At 41.7% G+C, this 19115-nt stretch overlaps 1 protein-coding gene across 6 annotated transcripts in view; it reads left to right on the forward strand.

The window, feature by feature from the left end:
* The window catches only part of NCOA7 (nuclear receptor coactivator 7), a 105452-nt gene that overhangs the window by 21341 nt on the left and 64996 nt on the right, over positions 1 to 19115 (forward strand). For all 6 annotated transcript variants that reach the window (XM_076333533.1, XM_076333537.1, XM_076333538.1 and 3 more), the window contains one exon: positions 3233 to 3362. In XM_076333533.1, the coding sequence (XP_076189648.1) occupies positions 3313 to 3362 (50 nt within the window). In that variant the 5' untranslated portion in view covers positions 3233 to 3312. The remainder of the gene's footprint in view (positions 1 to 3232; positions 3363 to 19115) is intronic.

Genomic DNA, 19115 nt, shown 5'->3' on the forward strand with positions numbered 1-19115 from the left:
CAGTGATGCTCCCTTCATCTGCCAGCACCGTGCCAGAGCAGGGCTTCCCTCTTCTCGTTCCCATGGGTCCCGCTGTCCTTGTGGTTGTGGGTTTAATATTGCCTTGGTGCTCCGTGGTTATTTGATAGTTCTTGGTGTCAACGTGAGACTCAGCTCTGGCCTGTCAGTGCCCTTGCGCACTGTTGTGGGTTAACCCGGCAGGCAGCTAAACACCACACAGCTGTTCGCTCACCCCCCCGCCCCCAGTGGGATGGGGGAGAGAATTGGGGGGAAAAAAATAAAATTAATGGGTTGAGATAAAGACAGTTTAATAGGACAGAAAAGGAAGGGAAAATAATAATAGTAATGATAAAAGAATATACAAAATAAATGATGCACAATGCAATTGCTCACCATCTACTGACCAATGCCCAGCCAGTCCCCGAGCAGCAGTCACCGCCCCCCGGCCAACTCCCCCCAGTTTATGTACTGAGCATGACGACACATGGTGTGGAATATCCCTTTGGCCAGTTTGGGTCAGCTGTCCTGGCTGTGCCCCCTCCCAGCTTCTCGCTGGCAGGGTGTCGTGGATGGAAGCAAGGCTGCACTTCACTCCTAAGAGAGGAGCAACAATACACTTAATAGATATAAAACAGTGAGTTAACAAAGTTCAATGGTAAATGCGTCAGTGATTTAACAAGATTTGATGGCAAGGTACACTTGATTATTTACTGCATAGAGGACAGGGTCAGACAAAACTGTCAGGGAGACCCTCCCGTTGAGCCATGAGGTTCAGAAAGGACCCCCTTGCTTTCTAGACTCCTTCCAGAGAGGAGTCTAGGTGCGGCTGGATCCAAACCTAGTCCCAGACTTGGTCAACGGTTTATGCCTAAAGGATTATATATGCGCAATTAATCCTTTATATCACTTAGCTAAGATTTCAAAGTTTAGCATGCTATAAGTCACTTACTGAGTATCTGTTGTGGCAAGGAATCTTTCAGCCTCGAGGAGTAACCTTGAGAGGCGTCCCTACTCAAGGGGAGATCCTGTAGTGCAGCCCGCCGCCGTGCAGGAGAGCTCAAAGGGCTCTTGGGCTGCTCAATATTTATAGGGGTAAGATGATTGACTCATAGTCATATTGGCATACCGATAACTGTGGTTAGGTGGGCGTATTTCTCACAATAGCCCTTGGTTATTGTGTTTGTTATCTGGCTCCCGAATCCACTTGGAATGGACGCAGCTATCACTATCAGCATCCGTTAACGACCACCTTTGGTAGTTATCGCTTGAGCAGGGTTACAGGAGATAAAGATCAGGTTGGGCAGGGGAGCACACCATCACACAGGGCATGAGAAGCTGAAAAGTCCTTGACTAGTGTGAGCACTACTTAGCAACAACTAAAACATCGGTGTGTTATCAACATTATTTTCATCCTAAATCCAAAACACAGCACTGTACCAGCTACTAGGAAGAAAATTAACTCTACCCCAGCTGCAACCAGGACATGCAGACGCCACAGAGTGTAGTGAAGGCAAAGCAGGCAAAAGGGAAAGAGTGGTTCCTCTTTCTTTGAACTCTTTGTAGTTTGCTACAGAGGTTGTAGTTACGCTTTGAAAGATTTTATTGTAACTAAATGCAGTGCTAACAAAGCCACCATTTTTGATCCTCTGAAGATCTAAGGACCTGCCCCAACAGGGAAGATAAGTATGCATCGAAATTCTGAGGAAGTATGTGATATCTTCATACAGACTGGACATCTGAGCAGGACAACTTGTTTTGATGCTATTCTTATGCTACTATCATGTAGGTTTCTGTGTCTGGCTGAAGACTGCGACATGCATTAACTTGCAGAGATAAAATAGTATTCTCTTTATAAAGCCAAAGATGTCATAGGCAAATTTGCCATTTAAAGAGTGACCATTATGCATCAGGTAGAGTCTTACAGTAAAGATCAGAGAGACTAGATTCTTTTTGATGCACTGGATGTATTCAAAATTAATGAATAAGAAAAAGTGCATTTTGAAGCAATGGACTTTAATTGCTGTGGACTGATGCTCCATAAATATGGAGAGAAAATTATGGCAAGTATTTCTGATACGTTTGTTCTTAGGCTTTTCAAGTAGATTAGTCTATTTTTGCTACATTATCTCTTTTGTTGACATCTGGCAGTTTGTAGCTTATGATCTTTTAATGCAGGGGAAAATAATGGGAACTGATTAGGTCCCAGAGGAATTTTTCTTCTTTTGCTACAAATCATAATTTATGTGGCTTCCATTTCTTTGTTATACAGCCCGTCAGACTAAAATGTTTAGTAGTAACTTCTGGTTTGAACTTTAATCTGGAACACTGATAAGTTAACTTCTTAAGAGATCTTTATTTTGTGCATGTGCACAAGCCATCGGGGTAGGTTGAATGTGTGTTGGAGAGGGGAAGAGGATAAAACATCTTGTCAGGAATCTTGGACAGCAATTGATGTGGCATATCATTAAGTGCAGTAATTACCAAGCAGTTCTGAAATTCCCAACTCCTGGTTTCCAAGTGACTCAGTACGCCATTCTGCAAAGAGCTGGTGATTTTGGTGTCAAAAGCCAATGTTACTGGTCCTTTTTTTTTTTTTTTTAACTTCTCGGAAAACCTTCCCTAGTCCTGTCTGTCTGAAGGTGACTGCAATTCATCTGGACAGCAGGAAGTCCATAGTGTTTCTCCCTATATACTTGTTTGAACTTGTGTATTGTTCGCAACAGTCAAACCTGTCTAAAGAATGTAGCTAGCTCTTTTTTTCTTTACACTGTTTTAAAACTTTCTTATTTCTCACTATTTTACAGAATTTTTATAAAGTGAACATTATGTGTCATTCTGGTTATACTGTTTGTACTGGATATTTCCAAAGCTTCTCTTGATCTTCCTGTCTATAAAACACATGAAACCAGGAAGATGTTTTGGTATAAACTATTTAACAGCTTGCAAAATATTTTAATCCTTCCAGGGTTTTAAAACTTGCTACTGCTCTTTGGGTTACCTGCTTTGCAGGATCTCTCTTCCTCTGCTGGAGAAACTGGCCTGAGTGCATTTATTGTTTTGGGTTTTTTGTCTCATTGTATACTAAATAGGTATCACATGGCAAGCATTGACTGGTTAAAGTTTTACTTCGCTTTGTCACTGAGTCAATTGCATTTCCACAACCCTGTTGGTTTTTGTAGGTGTTGTTGACATGTTGATTTATGAACTTCCTGTTTTTAAATGTTATATACAGGGGACTGCCTGGATATGAGGTACTGAGGGGAAAAAGAGCATCACGCTTGGCTGTGCACCTTGCCCATTTGACTGTACATAATGGAGACTAAGGAAGAGAAGAAGGAACGAAGACAAGGCTATTTTGCTCGGTAAGGTTACAGGGTTTGTTTCAGTGTTGATTAAAATATGGAACTCCTCATTCTGCCTTTTTCACAAGGCTTTACGATTTTTCAAGTATGTATAAAAATGAAACCCATGCTGCATTATGTATCCAGAAAGTGCTTTCCTTGCTGTGTCCCTAATGTTGGAGTGGTATTTTTTTCCTTTTGGGTAGTGGAGATAAACTTGAATTATAATTGTTATTTGTAACACAAAGCTGTTCTTGGGTACTCAATTGCAAATTGCACTGCATTTGAGCTTCCAGCATCCAGTTCCTGAAGAGTGTTTATATAAGCACATCTAAAACATAAAAGTGTCTAAATCTAATGTTCATCTGATTTCAAATAAAGCACAGGCTAAGTAGTATTATCTCAAAGGATAAGATCAGCTAAGAAAGAGTAGTTATATGCTGATAGGTTAAGCTGCCTAGACTGTATCACCTTTATAAATACAAGCAATGTTTTTTCAGTCAATCATTTTTATCATTTGGAATTCATGATTGGTGATTTTTAAGAAATAAGTGATGTTGATTTCCTAATAACTTGTCTTTGTTAATTTAGCAAGTCTGTAATTATCTCTGAGCTCCAATGTACAAGAAGAACCAAAGCTTGCTTACTCTTGAGGGGGTAGGAGGGGGAGGAAATCAGTATAGAAAACATCTTTGACTCAAAGATACTTTCTGCACCGTTGAAGAGTATACTCTCTCTGCTCTGTACTATTACTATTCAGTAACTATTACTGAAACCGCACTAAAACACTAGCCTTAGTGCATTACAGACATCTAGAGACATGGCTGTCACACCATTTAGAAGTAGTAGCGTGGGGAAAAGTTGCAGCACTTTATTGCTGTTCAGGTGGTATGTAGTGGTGGCTAAAGACTTGAGGAAGTTTTGTGGTGAAGGATATCTGTTAATGCCAGGTAATTTGCTTTCCGTTTGGAGAAATGCAATTAGGTTGATGTTGATAGAAAGGAATGTTGCAGTTTGGGATTTTGAGAAGGGGAAATAAACAATGGCACCTATAGCAGAGGAGGTAACAAGTAGGATAAAGCAGAAGCAGCTAAAGAGATTGTACTAAGGAACAAGTAATTTCTTGTTAAGGAAGACTCAGGCTTTGAGAGAGATGTCTGAGCAAGATGCTTTAGTATTGAAGATAATGTTTTGAGTCCTTTCTAAATGCTGTCTACTAAACAAAATTGAAAGCCACAAGAGGCTATTTAATCTGTTTTGCAGCTTTCCTATGTTATCTGTGGCTACCCTCTAAAAATTCACAGGGACAATATGTCTTGTATGGGCACAGGGCATTAGGCAAGGGTCAAAAAGACCTGAAATCAGTTCTTAGTTCTAGCGCTTACCTGCTGTTTAACTCTGGGGAGGTCATCTGTCTGTTTCCCTCCTGGCTTGCATCTTTTTTCTTTATGTAGGTTGCAGGCCCTTAAATGAAGTTCCCACTCCAAGCAAACCCATGTATGATTTCTACAAGTATGTTCTTGCAGGCCCTCAAGTCATGTTTTAATAGAAGCTGAAGTAGGTCAGAAGGTGGTGTGCCCAGCTTACCTTCACGTACATTGTCTGTGTGTGCAGTCAGGGACAGAAGCAGAACTGAATTTACATGTCCTTGATTTTAGTCTAGCATCTTAAGTCTAGCATGCTTCCTTCAGTAAACAGGTGTCCCAGCATCTTGCAGATGAATGGTTTGAATGCTTTGCATGATGACCCATGTAAATGTCATATGAGTACCTGAAAATAATAGGTAGCTTATATTGCCTTTAGTGCAAAGACAGTTCTAATAATGTCCCTTATCTGTTTTTTTTTAAACTTTTTAAAATGTAGCTTTTGACTTGATGTAGACAGAAGTTCCCAGCTTAGGTGCCCGATACTGGGACACCGAGATAAGTTAATCAGGTGCCTGCTTTGGTGTTGCGATTTTGGTTGTTTTGTAGACACCCCTGTTCTGTCCTTAAATTTAAGCACCCAAGTTGAATAAGTTGTGGCCCTCATCTTTTGTGTGCTACTTCAAACACCCGCTTTTCCTGCCAGCTTGGGCTCATATTTATTAAGCCAAGAGCAACCTCAGCTGATTCCCCAACACATGCACCCCTCTACTTCCATTACTGTTTCCCCCCCCCACCTCTTATTACTGTTACGTTTTGTGAGCCTGAGATAATAGTATTTACAAAATATAAATGTATGTATAGTAAACATTCTTATGAGACAAGGACTCTACTCATGCTAACTGCTAAAGGGGAAGCAAGATTTACATGAAATAACTGTCCCCCAAATTTAGTGTTGTAAATAAGCTGGTTTAAACATTTATCCTTTAAAATATTTAAAATTTCTCTACGGAAGAGAGCCACACAGCCATCGTATCTTTCCACTACAGGTCTTCATGGTCTGAGTGCCCCAGTTTTCCCGGGTCTCTTCCCCTCCCTATGGCAAGTGAAGCTGAAATAAAACCTCACCATCCATCTTTGCTTCTTACCAAATGCTCCTTTACCCACAGTGTTTTGTGGTAAAGGGCTTATTTTTTGCCTTGGTTGGCAAGAAATGAAACAAGTAACTTTTCAAACACATAGAAATCTCTACAAAACTTTTTAAAGACCGATTTAGATTCCTTATGCAGATAAGATGTTACAGCTCGTGGGAGTTTAACAGGCAAGAAGTAAAAGTATAAGAGTAACATGCAAGCATAAATTTCTCTTATGCAATAGGTCCTTATTTAAGACTGCTACTCCTACTTAAAGACTATTCTGTGTAGTTAAGTTTTCTTGTGTAATTCTTCAAACCTTGTTTTTAGGCTCTTCTGTTGACTTCTGTGTCATTGGTTCCTAAATGGACCAATATTACTCCAGCTCTTGCAAAGAACTCTGTCTCCTCTTGCTGTGAAGTCTGTCCTGGTATCCAGCAAGTCAAAAAATAAATGGTACAGTGTACTATAGATGTACAATGGCACATCTATGTGTGTCGGGTCCCTGACTCTACTGTGACATTTGGTGCTCTTTATTGTGCCCTTGAACCCTGGTACAACTTGCCATTTCCCTCTGCCTGTGCTTCCTTTATCTTCCCTCTCTCCTTACAGAATGGAGAACCTCTTGGTTTTCCCCTGCCCATTGCGTAGGGTCAAGTTCAGTGGTATTTCACCTTGTGAAATGAATAGCTATTAAAATTTTAATTTAAAAAGGAATTAGCAAAATGAGTGACCTGTGTCACATAGAAAGAATTGCTTTGGATGTAAATTGGTAGTCTGAAACGCTGAATGTACAGCTTGAAACTGGAATTGCTTTGCATGTACTATTGTGTGATACTGGATATATTTGGACAAGAGGTTCTAGGAGATGAGAAATCGTAAGGGAAGAGTTTCAGTAGTTTTCTGAAAGAATGACGAAAGGAGCTCTTTTAGTTTTAAGTTTTCTGTGTCTCTTAACGTTCCTCACTGTGAGTTACCCAGCATTTTCCATGCTTTATATGATCTATGTCAAGTAGCTCTCTACTACTTTCTTAGCAGGGAACAACAAATAAGTAGTGCTTTATTTGAAAAAATGTTACTTTTCAACAAGTCAATCGAGATGCTTACATTAATTTTATTAATAGTTATGTCTCCAACTTGTGGTGAGCTTAATCTGAAGAATGCTGTATAGAGATGAACCGTGAAACTGATACTTACATTGAATGATTTTTTAATAGTTTCCAGGGGAATTACGAATGTTAGTTCTCAGTCTCTTTTTTTGGTCACCACTGAGAGCCAGATTTCTGAAGTCAAAGATGAAGTGCTTGTATTAGGGAAAATATTCTCACTGAGGTTTGGGTGCTTTTGTGTTTATTGAATTTACATTGGTCTTGTTACTATCATTCTTTTGAAAAAACTACATAAATGTCTGGGACATGGTCCAAAGCCCATCTGAGTAGGCAGAGACTCCCTTTAGCTCCAGATTGCTAATACTCTGTCAGAACCTGAAGCCAGTTGTACAACCTGATGTTCACCTCATGTTGCCTTATGATGTGAATATTTAAGGGAAATAAAGGATGTTTTAATTTAATTTAGATTCTTGGCTTAGATACCTAAATTTATATTCATACAGATTAAATTTGTACATTAAAACCAAGATTTTAAAATATACATGAGTTTTGTACAGTTACAATTTACTTGTTACCAGGCTCTAATTTACAGCATTTTTTCTTCCCCTAATTATTTTTTAATACCTAAAAATAAGTAAAACAAACCATACAACAAATGGTATACAGCATTCCAATCACACTAGTTGTTTACGACCTAACCTTAGCTTTCCTTTTAAACATTCACAACCTATGACAGTAGGAATCATTAATACATAGTAGCTGAGCTGTAAACAGCTAGAGCTGTAAACAGCTGGAAAGCTTAGCTGGAGAAGGAGTCATATATACTTGTCAGATTGTTACGGTCTTTTGCTGGTCCTTGCTCTTGGCTGCTGTTGGAGGCAGGATGTTGGCTTGCACAGACCCTTGGTGTGACGCACTAGGGTCACTCCTTTAGTCAGTCCTTTGGTCAGTCTTTTGCATATTGCAAACTAACAGGTTTGTAAGCGTCTCATTTGGAGTTTTTCTGGCTTTGTTCTGTTTTATTCCTGTATTCAGTACTTGCACAGTTCATATTTTTAATTCCTGTGGCTATTAAGACATAGGAAGATGATGAAATGAGAAGAATGCAGCGAGTACAGAGGGAATGTGTGGAAAGGGAGGATATCAGTGGTGGCTAGGAAGGAGGGAAACCCAGATAAGGAATATGTGCACAAACATATTTTTCTTGAGGGCATCTCCTATACGTGAGCCTTTGTCATAGCTTTTTCTGTTAGGTGCTTTTCGTGTGGGCCAGACTCATTATATCCACGCAACAGGCTTCAAATGTTGGTTGATCCTCAGATCACTATTTCTCCAGCAATCGTCTCCTTGCAAATTGTTCTTGCTCTGCTGAGCCAAAGTGTTGATGTTTATTCAGGTTTCCTGTAGCACCCATAATTTATTTTTTGCTTTTAGAAGGAAAAGTTTCCACACATTGTTTTTAAAACAAACCATCACAGAGGTTTATCTTGGGTGTGAAGAATAGTCAAGCCAAGATCCTGGAGATGCTTAATTTTTTTTTACATTACTCTAGGAAATAATACATCATTTCAGCTCATCTGTATAATGGAAATTTCTTAGCTCTGCTTCCAGACATATAAACATTACCTCATAATCCTATTATTGAAACTAAAAGCAGTATTGCGTTTTACTCACATTGTTTCGACCAATAACATGTATGCCTGAGGCATTTTATTTTCAAAGAAAAGGCTGAAGATATCACTACTTCAGATTTATGGAGTGCAATAGATATTATTTGCTCTGTTATTTAGGGGTATATGTGCGGGATATTTGCTATGTCGGATGCTGAGAGAAGCCATAAAATATTTTTCTGAAACATACAGAATCCTGATTTGCCTTCCAGTTACTTAAAATGGAGGGGTTTCAATGTTTTTAGCAGACTTTCTGCCTGCTGCTGTGTAGGTTAGTATTTCAGCTGTCCTTTGCAACTGTTGTAGTTTTCAGACATTAAAGAATGTCTAGAATTTCACAGACAGCAGCACCAGGAGCTTTCGAGTAGAGCTTTGGGAGGTTGGTCAGGTCCTTCAGATGCTTGAGAGACGCTTGCTGTTCATTGCTCATAAACTTACTGTTGTATATATAAAAAAAAATATGAAAACTTTCTTTTTATCATAGGTGTAAACCTGGAGAATGACAGTTGGGAGAATTGAACCTGCTTTTTCTGAAGAGTGTTGCAGTGCAAGGGAAACAGCTGCTTATCTTGGGAACTGTTTCCTGATCTCGCATTGCTGTTGCTTTCTGGACTCTGAGGTTTTCATATTAGCTGTCTTGTAATTCTGTGGTGCAGGATGAGAGTCAGCAGAAGAGCATGAATTACCATCTTCTACTTAGTCTGTGAGTCACAGAATTATTCCCAATGTGAGTGCTTCCTCTGGGAAGCATAAACAAGGCAGTGGTTTCTGCAGCCTCAGTTCTTTCCAGTGCTTTCATCCTCAAGAGTAGCGGAGTCATTTAGGATTGAAGAATAATTTTGTTATTGAATAACAGAGTTAGTGGAAGTATCTAATGGGGCCCTGAGGCTTTCTTCGGGGTTTTTCAAAATTTTCCAGTACCAGAAATGCTATTTATGGAGATGCAAAGCTTGCATAAGATGGGAAGCATGGTTAATCTCCTCACCCATTCACTTCCCTCTGCATGTGTAGTGAGACTGGGTAACAGTGTGGGATCTGTATAAAGAGGCCTTTTTTAGGAAAGAGAAGAAAGGCAGAGTTTCATGATGTTCTTGATTTCTTTGAGGGCTATATTACAGAATATACAGAGAGAAGAGTTGCTGTTTATTTAATCCTCAAACATGCTGTCTCACACCAGCAATTTCAGAATTTTCACTAATCAGCTTGCAAGATACGTATAAGGCTGGCTTGTTAGGCAGCAAGCATACAATGACCTTATTTGCTTTTCCCAAAGGGACCTTTGGGTGTCTCTTATCAGCCTTTAAAAAGAAACTACAAAAAAGGAACTTATTTAGCCTCCTTTTTAGAACATAAATAGTTACATGATAGGCCTTTTGATGTAGGAGTCTGTGCAGTTTTGATAAGAGTTGCTATTAACATAGTTGTAATGTATTGTGTCTTCCTCCTCCTTCCCTTCCTTGCAGCCTGCAGCTGTGTATGCTGTGCACGAGGGGTGTGCTGGAGGCTCCTGGTGGGCCGTGCCAATTACCTTTTTGCTCTTGGAGGGATTTAAAGATATTGTACCTTAAAGGCAATAGAATTTGGGGGCTTCAAAAGATGGCTTTCTGGATAGGTGCGATACAGACTTTTTACTGTTGTCTGTAGGAAACTGATATAATTACCTTTTTAAATTACGCTGGTTTTGTCGTGTCTGCAGGTATGGTCTCGTCCCTTCAGCTTCCCAGACGTGTCTTCTCTTCTGCTTTTAGGACCTACTGCATAAAATTCTGCTTAATCCCAGTGAACTGTTTTAAAAGTTAGCCTAGCTTAAATGCTGGTGGAAATTTAGCATTAATACTTGGCAGATGCGTGGTTCCACGGTCAATTTTAAAGCGATGCTGTGTAAGATGCTACTGAAAGAGATGGTCCCACTCAGCCCTCTGGTTTTGCCACGTCTCTTATGGATGGCAGAGCTGCCATCAAGGAGCTGCTGTGGCATGAAGGCCCCTTCCAGAAGCAGCCACAGTTTTGTTTAAGTGACATGGAGGCACACACCTGAAGAGATGTCTAATGGTACTGACTTTTTGGTGGTGCTGTTAATCATCTCTTGCTTGTGCTCTGAGAAATCCCAGCTGTCTTACTGCCTTGTGGCAGTAGTCCTGGTCAGCTCTCCTGTGCTTTGTACCACAAGGTAGTAGGGAGTGTTTTGAGGAGAAGAGTCAGCATTGTGAGATATGTTAGAGTTTGCTGGACTGAAGAAAACCCAGGTTGATAAGAAGCTAGACATGCCCCTTCAGGGAAGGTTGCTGGTGTTTCTGGCCCACAGGTGAAGTTGCCTCCCTTGTATCTGCTACCGTGATTCAAGACTTTTGCCCGTGTTTCTGGCATGTGCCATGCTACATTGGATCGTTGGTTTGGCTGGTGGGATGGTCTGTTTCTGGTAACAGTGCTGCACGTTTAAAGGGAAGGATATGAGTGGTACCTGCAGGAATGTGCTTTTGGAGAGAGGCAGTTTTTTCCCCTCTGTCTGAGGGACTGGAAAGCATTATATAGCTAACTAAGGGAATTCTGTCAGTAGGAGAAGAAATGCTGTGGATCCTGCATGGGGACACTGGATGACTGTCTGCTTGCACTGTATTTGAACTATTAGTTGCATGTTCTGCAGTTTCTGCTGCATGCCTGTGGGCGTTGGGCTCCCCACTCCTGCCTCCCCCAGGAAATGAAGGTTTTTCCCTCTTCCCTGGGGCTTTGGACAGGGTAAGAGGCCGTGTGGATATTCCTGATGGCATTAGGTTCCCCATGGTGCCAGGCTGGTAAATTCTCATGCCCTCAGCATTAATCCAGCTTCCAGACTGGGTTTGGAAGGGCTTTCTCCCCACCCCGCCCTGCTCCTGCCAATCTGATTATGGGGAGGTGAGTTGTAAGTGTAGGTTTGTGGTGGTTTTTTTCTGTCTTACTCTGTAGTCTGGGCAGGGAGTGTTTCCTAGGATCATCTGAAATTTAAGCATGTATGTTAGCTATGCTCTATTCCATTGAGGTCTGTGGGATTCGTCCTGTTGATTTGCGTGGGAGAAAATCCCAAGGAGAGCAGCAGAACTGGTTAGGAATTTGGGGGAGGGAGGGAGAGAATTGTCCTTATGCTGGAAAACCTTTGTAATGTAAATGAGCCATAAATCAGCTCTTTGGGTGTCTTAATGCACTGAGTATTTTCCTGTCAGACAGCAGCCTCTGGCACAGAGAACTTGTCTTGTATAGCACTTAATATAGTGATAATAACTCCAGGTTTCTACCACTATTTTTCTGGAGTGGCTGTTTTTATTTCAGTAGGCATAAACTTAACATCTAGCCAACCACAGGTAAACTTAGTTTAAATTATATTTATGTTTTTGACTTGACAGTGCATTTCTGTCAGCTGCTGAATTTTTGCTTTCAGTAATGCTTCTATAAGTACATGGCTTCAAGGTGTTAATCACATGTTTCAATCAGACAATCTTTAAAAATCAAATCTCCTTAAGCAGAAGATTTATCTGTATGTTCAATATCTGTGTTAAAAAGATGATGCTCCTCTTTCCACCTGGACCACAGCAGGTGCTGCATGTAGCAGTTGTGCTTGCCTGAGGCTGAGAAGGGTTTTTTGTTATTATCGAAGTGTTTTGTGTTACAAATGCTGCCAGTCCCCGTCCCCCCCCTCTTTTTTTTTTTTTGTTGGCAATCCCACAGAGTGTCTTAAAACTACAGTATATGACCGGTCCCGTGAACTGATGCATTTGAGCAATTTTATGCATATGAAGAATCATACCGTTAGCTTTAACAGAACGGTGTAAGTTGCTTGTAGGAACAAAGCTGTAGCAAGGGTGGTGGGAGCGGGTCCAAGGCACTGCCGCTGCTGTGGGGTGAAATGCCAGGGCACCGGGGAGGAGGGGAGGCCAGCAGCTCCCCACCCACCTGCTGTGGTAAGGGTAGGACCCAGCATGCCAGGAAACTTTCCTTCCCAGCACAGAAGGGAATGGGCAAGGGGGGCCAGTGGCAGGTGACAGGTCAGGGCGTTGCAGAGCACCTGCCTTATCTCGCTGTGGGCAGCCGGGTTTGCTAGGAGGCCCTTGTCCTTGAACGCAGCAGGGGATTGAAGATAGCTGGCCTGCTTGTCCCTGCCACCCTCCTGCTCCGCTTCTGCTAGGAGGAGGCAGCACTTAACCGCCTGGCCATGCTGCAGCCTGGGTGCATGTGGTTGCTGCCAGGAGCAATGCCACTGGATGTTAAGCAGAGGGGCTGCCTTACAAGATCAAATTCAAGAGAACTGTAACTTTCTGGTTTCCTCAGCTTATTATTCTAGTTTGGCATCTGCCTGAAGAGCGGTGGGACCTTCTGGACTCACGGAGTCCGGAGAATGTGGAGATGGAGCAGAACCTCTTGTGTCCTCCTGTAGCCTGTTCTTCCATCGTGCTGATGGAAGGCAAGATTGGTGATGAGTGCCATCCCGCAGGGGTCCGTATTGGGACCGGTACTGTTTAATATCTTCATCAGTGACATAGACAGTGGGATCGAGTGCACCCTCAGCAAGTTTGCAGACGACACCAAGCTGAGTGGTGCAGTCGACACGCCAGAGGGATGGGATGCCATCCAGAGGGACCTGGGCAAGCTGGAGAAGTGGGCCCGTGTGAACCTCATGAGGTTTAACAAGGCCAAGGGCAAGGTCCTGCACCTGGGTTGGGGCAGCCCCCACTATCAATCCAGGCTGGGGGATGAAGGGATTGAGAGCAGCCCTGCCGAGAAGGACTTGGGGGTACTGGTGGATGAAAAGCTGGACATGAGCCAGCAATGTGCGCTGGCAGCCCAGAAGGCCAATCGTATCCTGGGCTGCATCAAAAGAAGCGTGGCCAGCAGGTCGAGGGAGGTGATTCTGCCCCTCTGCTCTGCTCTGGTGAGACCCCACCTGGAGTACTGCGTCCAGCTCTGGAGCCCTCAGCATAAGAAAGACATGGACCTGTTGGAGCGGGTCCAGAGGAGGGCCACAAAAATGATCAGGGGGATGGAACACCTCTCCTCTGAAGAAAGGCTGAGAGAGTTGGGGTTGTTCAGCCTAGAGAAGAGAAGGCTTTGGGGAGACCTTATTGCAGCCTCTCAGGACTTAAAGGGGGCTTATAAAAAAGATGGCGGCAAACTTTTGAGCAGGGCCTGTTGCGACAGGACAAGGGGGAATGGCTTTAAACTAAAGGGGGGTAGATTGAGACTAGATAGAAGGAAGAAATTTTTTAGACTGAGGGTGGTGAAACACTGGCACAGGTTGCCCAGAGAGGTGGTGGATGCCCCATCCCTGGAAACATTCCAGGTCAGGTTGGACGGGGCCCTGAGCAACCTGATCGAGTTGAAGATGTCCCTGCCCACGGCAGGGGGGTTGGACTAGGTGACCTTTACAGGTCCCTTCCAACCCAAACTATTCTATGATTCTATCTCGTCCCTACGGAGCTGCAACAAACACTTGTGTGCGAGAATGGGGACAACTCCTGGGGACAGGATCAATGGTGAGCAGAGAGAGAGGCACCTTCTTTTGCTGACAAAAGTGGCTTAAAATGCTTCTTTGAACTACAAGCTTTTCCTCAAATAGTACCGTGCTCCTCCTGAATCCTAGGGGTTTGCTGTGCTTTTTGCCCCAATACCGCTGCACTCGCCATGCTTTATCTCTGACAGGCCAGTTGGGGATGCTTAAGAATGGGGAAGAAAAAAAAAAAGTGAGTGCTTGCAGGGATCCTTCACGAATGTGCCCACAGGTGTACAGGCTTCTAGCAGTTTGTGGTGTAGGTACCTGCTGAGCAAAAAACAACAACAAAAAAAGGCTATATCCCTGTGACTGTGTTCTCCATAGCCCTTCATAGGCCCTGCCATGATGAATTTTCATAGTTGCTTTTTGTATTTGTTTACATCTTTGGCAAACACAGCATGACAAAGCTATTTATTTTTAGCTGCTTTTCACCTTATCTGAAAGTATTTCTTGAAATAATTTAACGTGGTGCCCTTGGTACTTCTCATATAAGAAATACTAAAATACCATTCCCTGAGATTTTTTTCCTGGAGATGGCCTGAGCTATGTTATCGCTGCACAATGTAGGGCACGTTTCCCATGGATTTTGCTTTAACTGACCATTGATTTTCATCTACTGTTTTATCACTTCATTGTAAGTGTTTATTGCCGTTTGAGTCACTAAGCGTTAAATTTCCTTCTGACTGTTTTCAGTCAGTTTAATCAATACTAAAACTGGCTGTGTATTATCAAGAAAGATGGTACTTACCTGATCTGAGAAAGTGGGCGTGCAGCGATGACTGTATGGAGCGGTACACATCCCCCACAGCTCTCCATGTACCCTGTCGTCGTCTTTCTTCTTTTAGGTTGTTCGCAATTCTTGCACTTTGTTTCCCTATGTTAATCAATTACAAATTTAAAAGGGCCTTCCTCTTTGTTTCATGGAAGTTGAGTTTCTTGAAGAGTGTTCAACTGAGGCAGGAGTTTATCAAAGTTTCGGGGAGAACTTGAGATGTGTTTCAGCCAACCTGAATTACCATGTGCTTATTGTCCTCGTCAAATAATCTTAATAGTTTTAATATGGTGTGACTCTCCTGTGCAGAATCTGTGCAGCTTCCCTGTAACATCCTCCTTTGCCATGTAACTGCAATTCCCTTGTTCTTACAGTTTCAGCCAGCTGATGTCAAGGGGAGCGGTGGCTCGGGGAGCTGGCACTGAGCGTGGGAGAGCAGCTGGAACCCAGCACCGGCTGGAGGTGGCGGGGCAAGGCCATTCCTCCCTGGCCAGGGCGTCGGTGCAGGGAGAGTGTCTTGCTGAGCCACTTTGGGAAGAATTCATTGCATGTGTAGGAGCGGTGTGGGATGATTAATGAACACCACAGTAGGAGAAACTATCTGGCATCGTTAGCAGAGGAGAAGAGGAGGAGCAGGATGGGAGTGTGATAAGAGTCTAGTTGGTATTTGTGACAAGATAGATCTGTGGTGCGATCTGTGGCGCGGGTTTAATTGAACAAGCCTGTTAAATGAACTTCAGGCAAAGTTAAAGGAGTCATCTGAAGGGAGGGATTTCTTCATTTTGCCTTCTGCCTAAAGCTGTTCTTTGAGAGCCTGCAGTAACTGAGGTTTTAAGAGAAGGAATTAAATAGATGTCTAAATCAAACAAAACAGCTTTCCAAAATCCTTTCCCGATGGAAAAGACTTTATTAAATTGTTGTCATGGTAATGGAGTGCTGAATACATCATAACCTCTTTTGCTAAGTAAACAGAAAAGATGGGGGTACTTTTTGCCTTTGAAAATAGGAGGTTTCTTAAGCTGTGTGGGAACATTGTATTCTTAAATTTAAGAAAATAAAAACTCTGACAGCTCAAAACTCTCTCGAGTTTTACCCTGGGAAATGGTGATTATTTTTTCCACCCTAAAATAAACATAAGAGAGCTTAAGTGGAATATTTAAAATTCCCTGATATCAGTCAGAAGACTGGGGGAAAAATTAACATATTTTCATTTAATCTAAGAACTTTTTTCTATCAGAAGTTACAATGTCTTTAGAATTCCGGAACAGCTTTACTACAAATCCTTCCCTCCACGTTACGGATGATGAAACAGAGGTAGAGTGGCTTGTTTTTGTAAGCTAATGGCAGTATCAGGAAGAACACGGACATACCCTTATTGTCAGTACAGCACTTTATTCTTTGGAGCATGCCAACTTTCTTGAGCGCTGCTGATGACTGACCATGTGTGAAACCTGGTGCTGGTATTTGTTGTAAATTAGTAACAGGAGTTCCAATAAAAGTGGAAATTCCTAGCTTTGACCTGTGCTACTAATATCAGAGCTTTCTGTAGTTGCTGTTTGTCATTTGGAATGACCAGAGTATGGACACTTTTCAGTGTTTGCAACCACCATACTGCAACCACGCTGTTGTCCATGATAACTATTTCAGAGTTACTTTTTTTGTAGTTTTTTTCCCCTCTGCAGTTAGCTGTTTAAATTGCTCATAAAAAATGTGTTCCATCCCTTATTTTTGCCTTGACAGTCTGTTTTAATAGTAAACATACACAGCCTTGTGGCTTGCTCGTTTCCAAAACAGGATGCATCCCGAAATGGCTGGTGTTTCATGGAGCGTGCTTTCTTGTGGAGTGGATGCTGTTTAGTTTTAGGAAGATTTCTCACTGAGGCTGAACAGTTTTATTTCTGTTGTGAAGTGAAAGTAGCCGCACTGAGGAAGTCGGGAGTGAAGTGTTACGGTCTGGCAAGCAGTCTGACTTCCTTTGGCTTTGCGAACAGTAATGATTTATTTTGTCTTAGATTGCTTATTCGTCAGGTTACATCAGATGGGGTGAGAGCACAGCCGTGCCCAGAGCTGGCCGAGTCGTGCTGGCACCGTGCTGGGTGAAGGGGAGATGGATGATCTGTGCGGGCTGGAATAGAATAGCTAGCTAGGATCAGACCAGTGGGTGCCCAACAAGAATTTTTACTGTAAGGTTTCTGTATGTAGTCTTTTTTAATGTCATGAATTTGATTTATTTAGCTGTTCTGGATGGCATATAGGGTACAAAGATATTAGTATGTATTATATTGAGTGCAGAGATTTAAATTAAGAGTAAAATGGTTAATTCTGAATGAAATACTTGGGGTGTATATAATTTTGTATACAAAGTTAACAGGAATCTTGATGGGAACAGAACAGATTAAGTAGTTTGAAGTGTTTAAAGTTTTTTTTTTTTACAAGTTCTGTCAATCTTATTGCATATATGCATAAAATTAAAAAAAAACAGCGTTTTTAGAACATGATCTGTTTGTGCTGTGCAGGATGTTAAGCTGATCGCATGCCAGATATCAAGGCACAGTTTAGAGGATGCACATTGTGGAAAATTTCCCAAAAGGAAAACTGTGTCAGCTTCAAGATAAAATGAAGATTTCTTCTGCCTTCCCCCTTCTTTTTTTTTTATATTTTTTGGAGGGCCGCTTTGTTAGATGCTTTTGTTTCTAAAGCAAAATTTGTCCATGCTGTATGATTTTTATTAATCTAACACATCGTAAAAATCATGCCTTACTATCCTGGGAGTTTTTTAGAACATCCTACAATATGGACCTAGTGCTCTTTGTCTGTGATTAATTATTATATATCAAATGAGGTCCTATTCAATTGTTTGTTAGGCATCTCTGTTGAGTAAGTGTTAACCAAAACCAAATGGAATTTCTAGAAAAAAATTACTGTCAGATTTCCATTTCTTTATTGTCTCAGTGTCAGGGTTGCGTAGCTTTACTGGTTGCTTGTAGTCTTCTAGTGAAAATTGTGCAGATAACATCATCCCTCCTTTCTCTGATCAGTTTTCTTTTTACGCTAACCACCTACTTTGTTAGCGTAATGGGAAATTCAGGCTGTTTTATTCTAAAAATGCAGATTTATTTGCCTTTTGTAGGCCATCAGGTAGACTTGGGTCTGGAAGATGAAGTAGGCCATTTCTTGAAATATTTCCTAGCTCTTTTCCTGTAAGTCAGTGCCCAAGCTATTAAGCAGTCAGTTGCAAATTACTTTAAGTGAGCACTGCTGACCTTGTATTTTTACCTGCCTACTCTGAAATTATGTCCATTTCAGATCGTTGGTCTTTATTGAATGGTATGAGAATGGTGGTTGTGTTACAGAAAGTTTTTGCTCCCTGTTCCCTCTGTAGGGCAGATGCCCAAAAGATCTCTGCAGCCAGCTCACGGTGCCCATTAAGAACCAGTTCCTCTGATTCTCATGGGACTCAGTGGAAAAGCCCCCATGCCATCCGTTGTGCACAGTAACAGACTGAAAACTTTTACTGGAAAACTCTGTATTTGGACAGACCTAGAAAATGGCTTATCAGTTGTTGCTCAGAAAACATTTTGAGGAGCTGTAAAAGGATGCCTCTATATAAATTCCCAAGAAATGTTTTGCCTGTCAGAACCAATTACCTTCAAAAACATTATCTGGCATCTAAATGAAATTACAGATGTGTAAGACTCTCCTCAGAAATGGGAATGTGTTTACAGATTAGCTGTTCGTTTTTCCTGCCTTTCCTTTTACTCTCTCCCTCTTCCCCCAGCAACTTTCCTAGTGAAACATAACATATCCATTGACTCTGATACTGAAAAACAAATATCTTCTGCAGTAGCACCTTACCCATTCACTGGAAAAGATGCATATTGTTTTGTCTGAAAGGCTGATTTAATTGCAAAACCTGACAAAAAACTGGTCAAACTGAGGGGTTTCATTTATTTATTTATTTATTTATTCGGCCCTCATATTTTGCCCTGATAACCATTACTACAAGACTGACCGTTGGTTTCATTCAGAGAAATCCCCTTTAAAATTAAACAAAACCACTTGAAATCTTCTAAAGTAGTTGAAAAAGGAAATAATTTGACAAATGGTGTTCTTAAATCCATCTTCCGTGGCAGCTCTTGCCATGAAGGGTGGGAAATACCTGAGAGCTGGGAGAAGAGCGGATGAGACCTTCAGTCTCCAACTTCTTC

The sequence above is a fragment of the Aptenodytes patagonicus genome, chromosome 3 (genome assembly GCF_965638725.1).
Source record: "Aptenodytes patagonicus chromosome 3, bAptPat1.pri.cur, whole genome shotgun sequence".
In the NCBI taxonomy this organism is placed as follows: domain Eukaryota; kingdom Metazoa; phylum Chordata; class Aves; order Sphenisciformes; family Spheniscidae; genus Aptenodytes; species Aptenodytes patagonicus.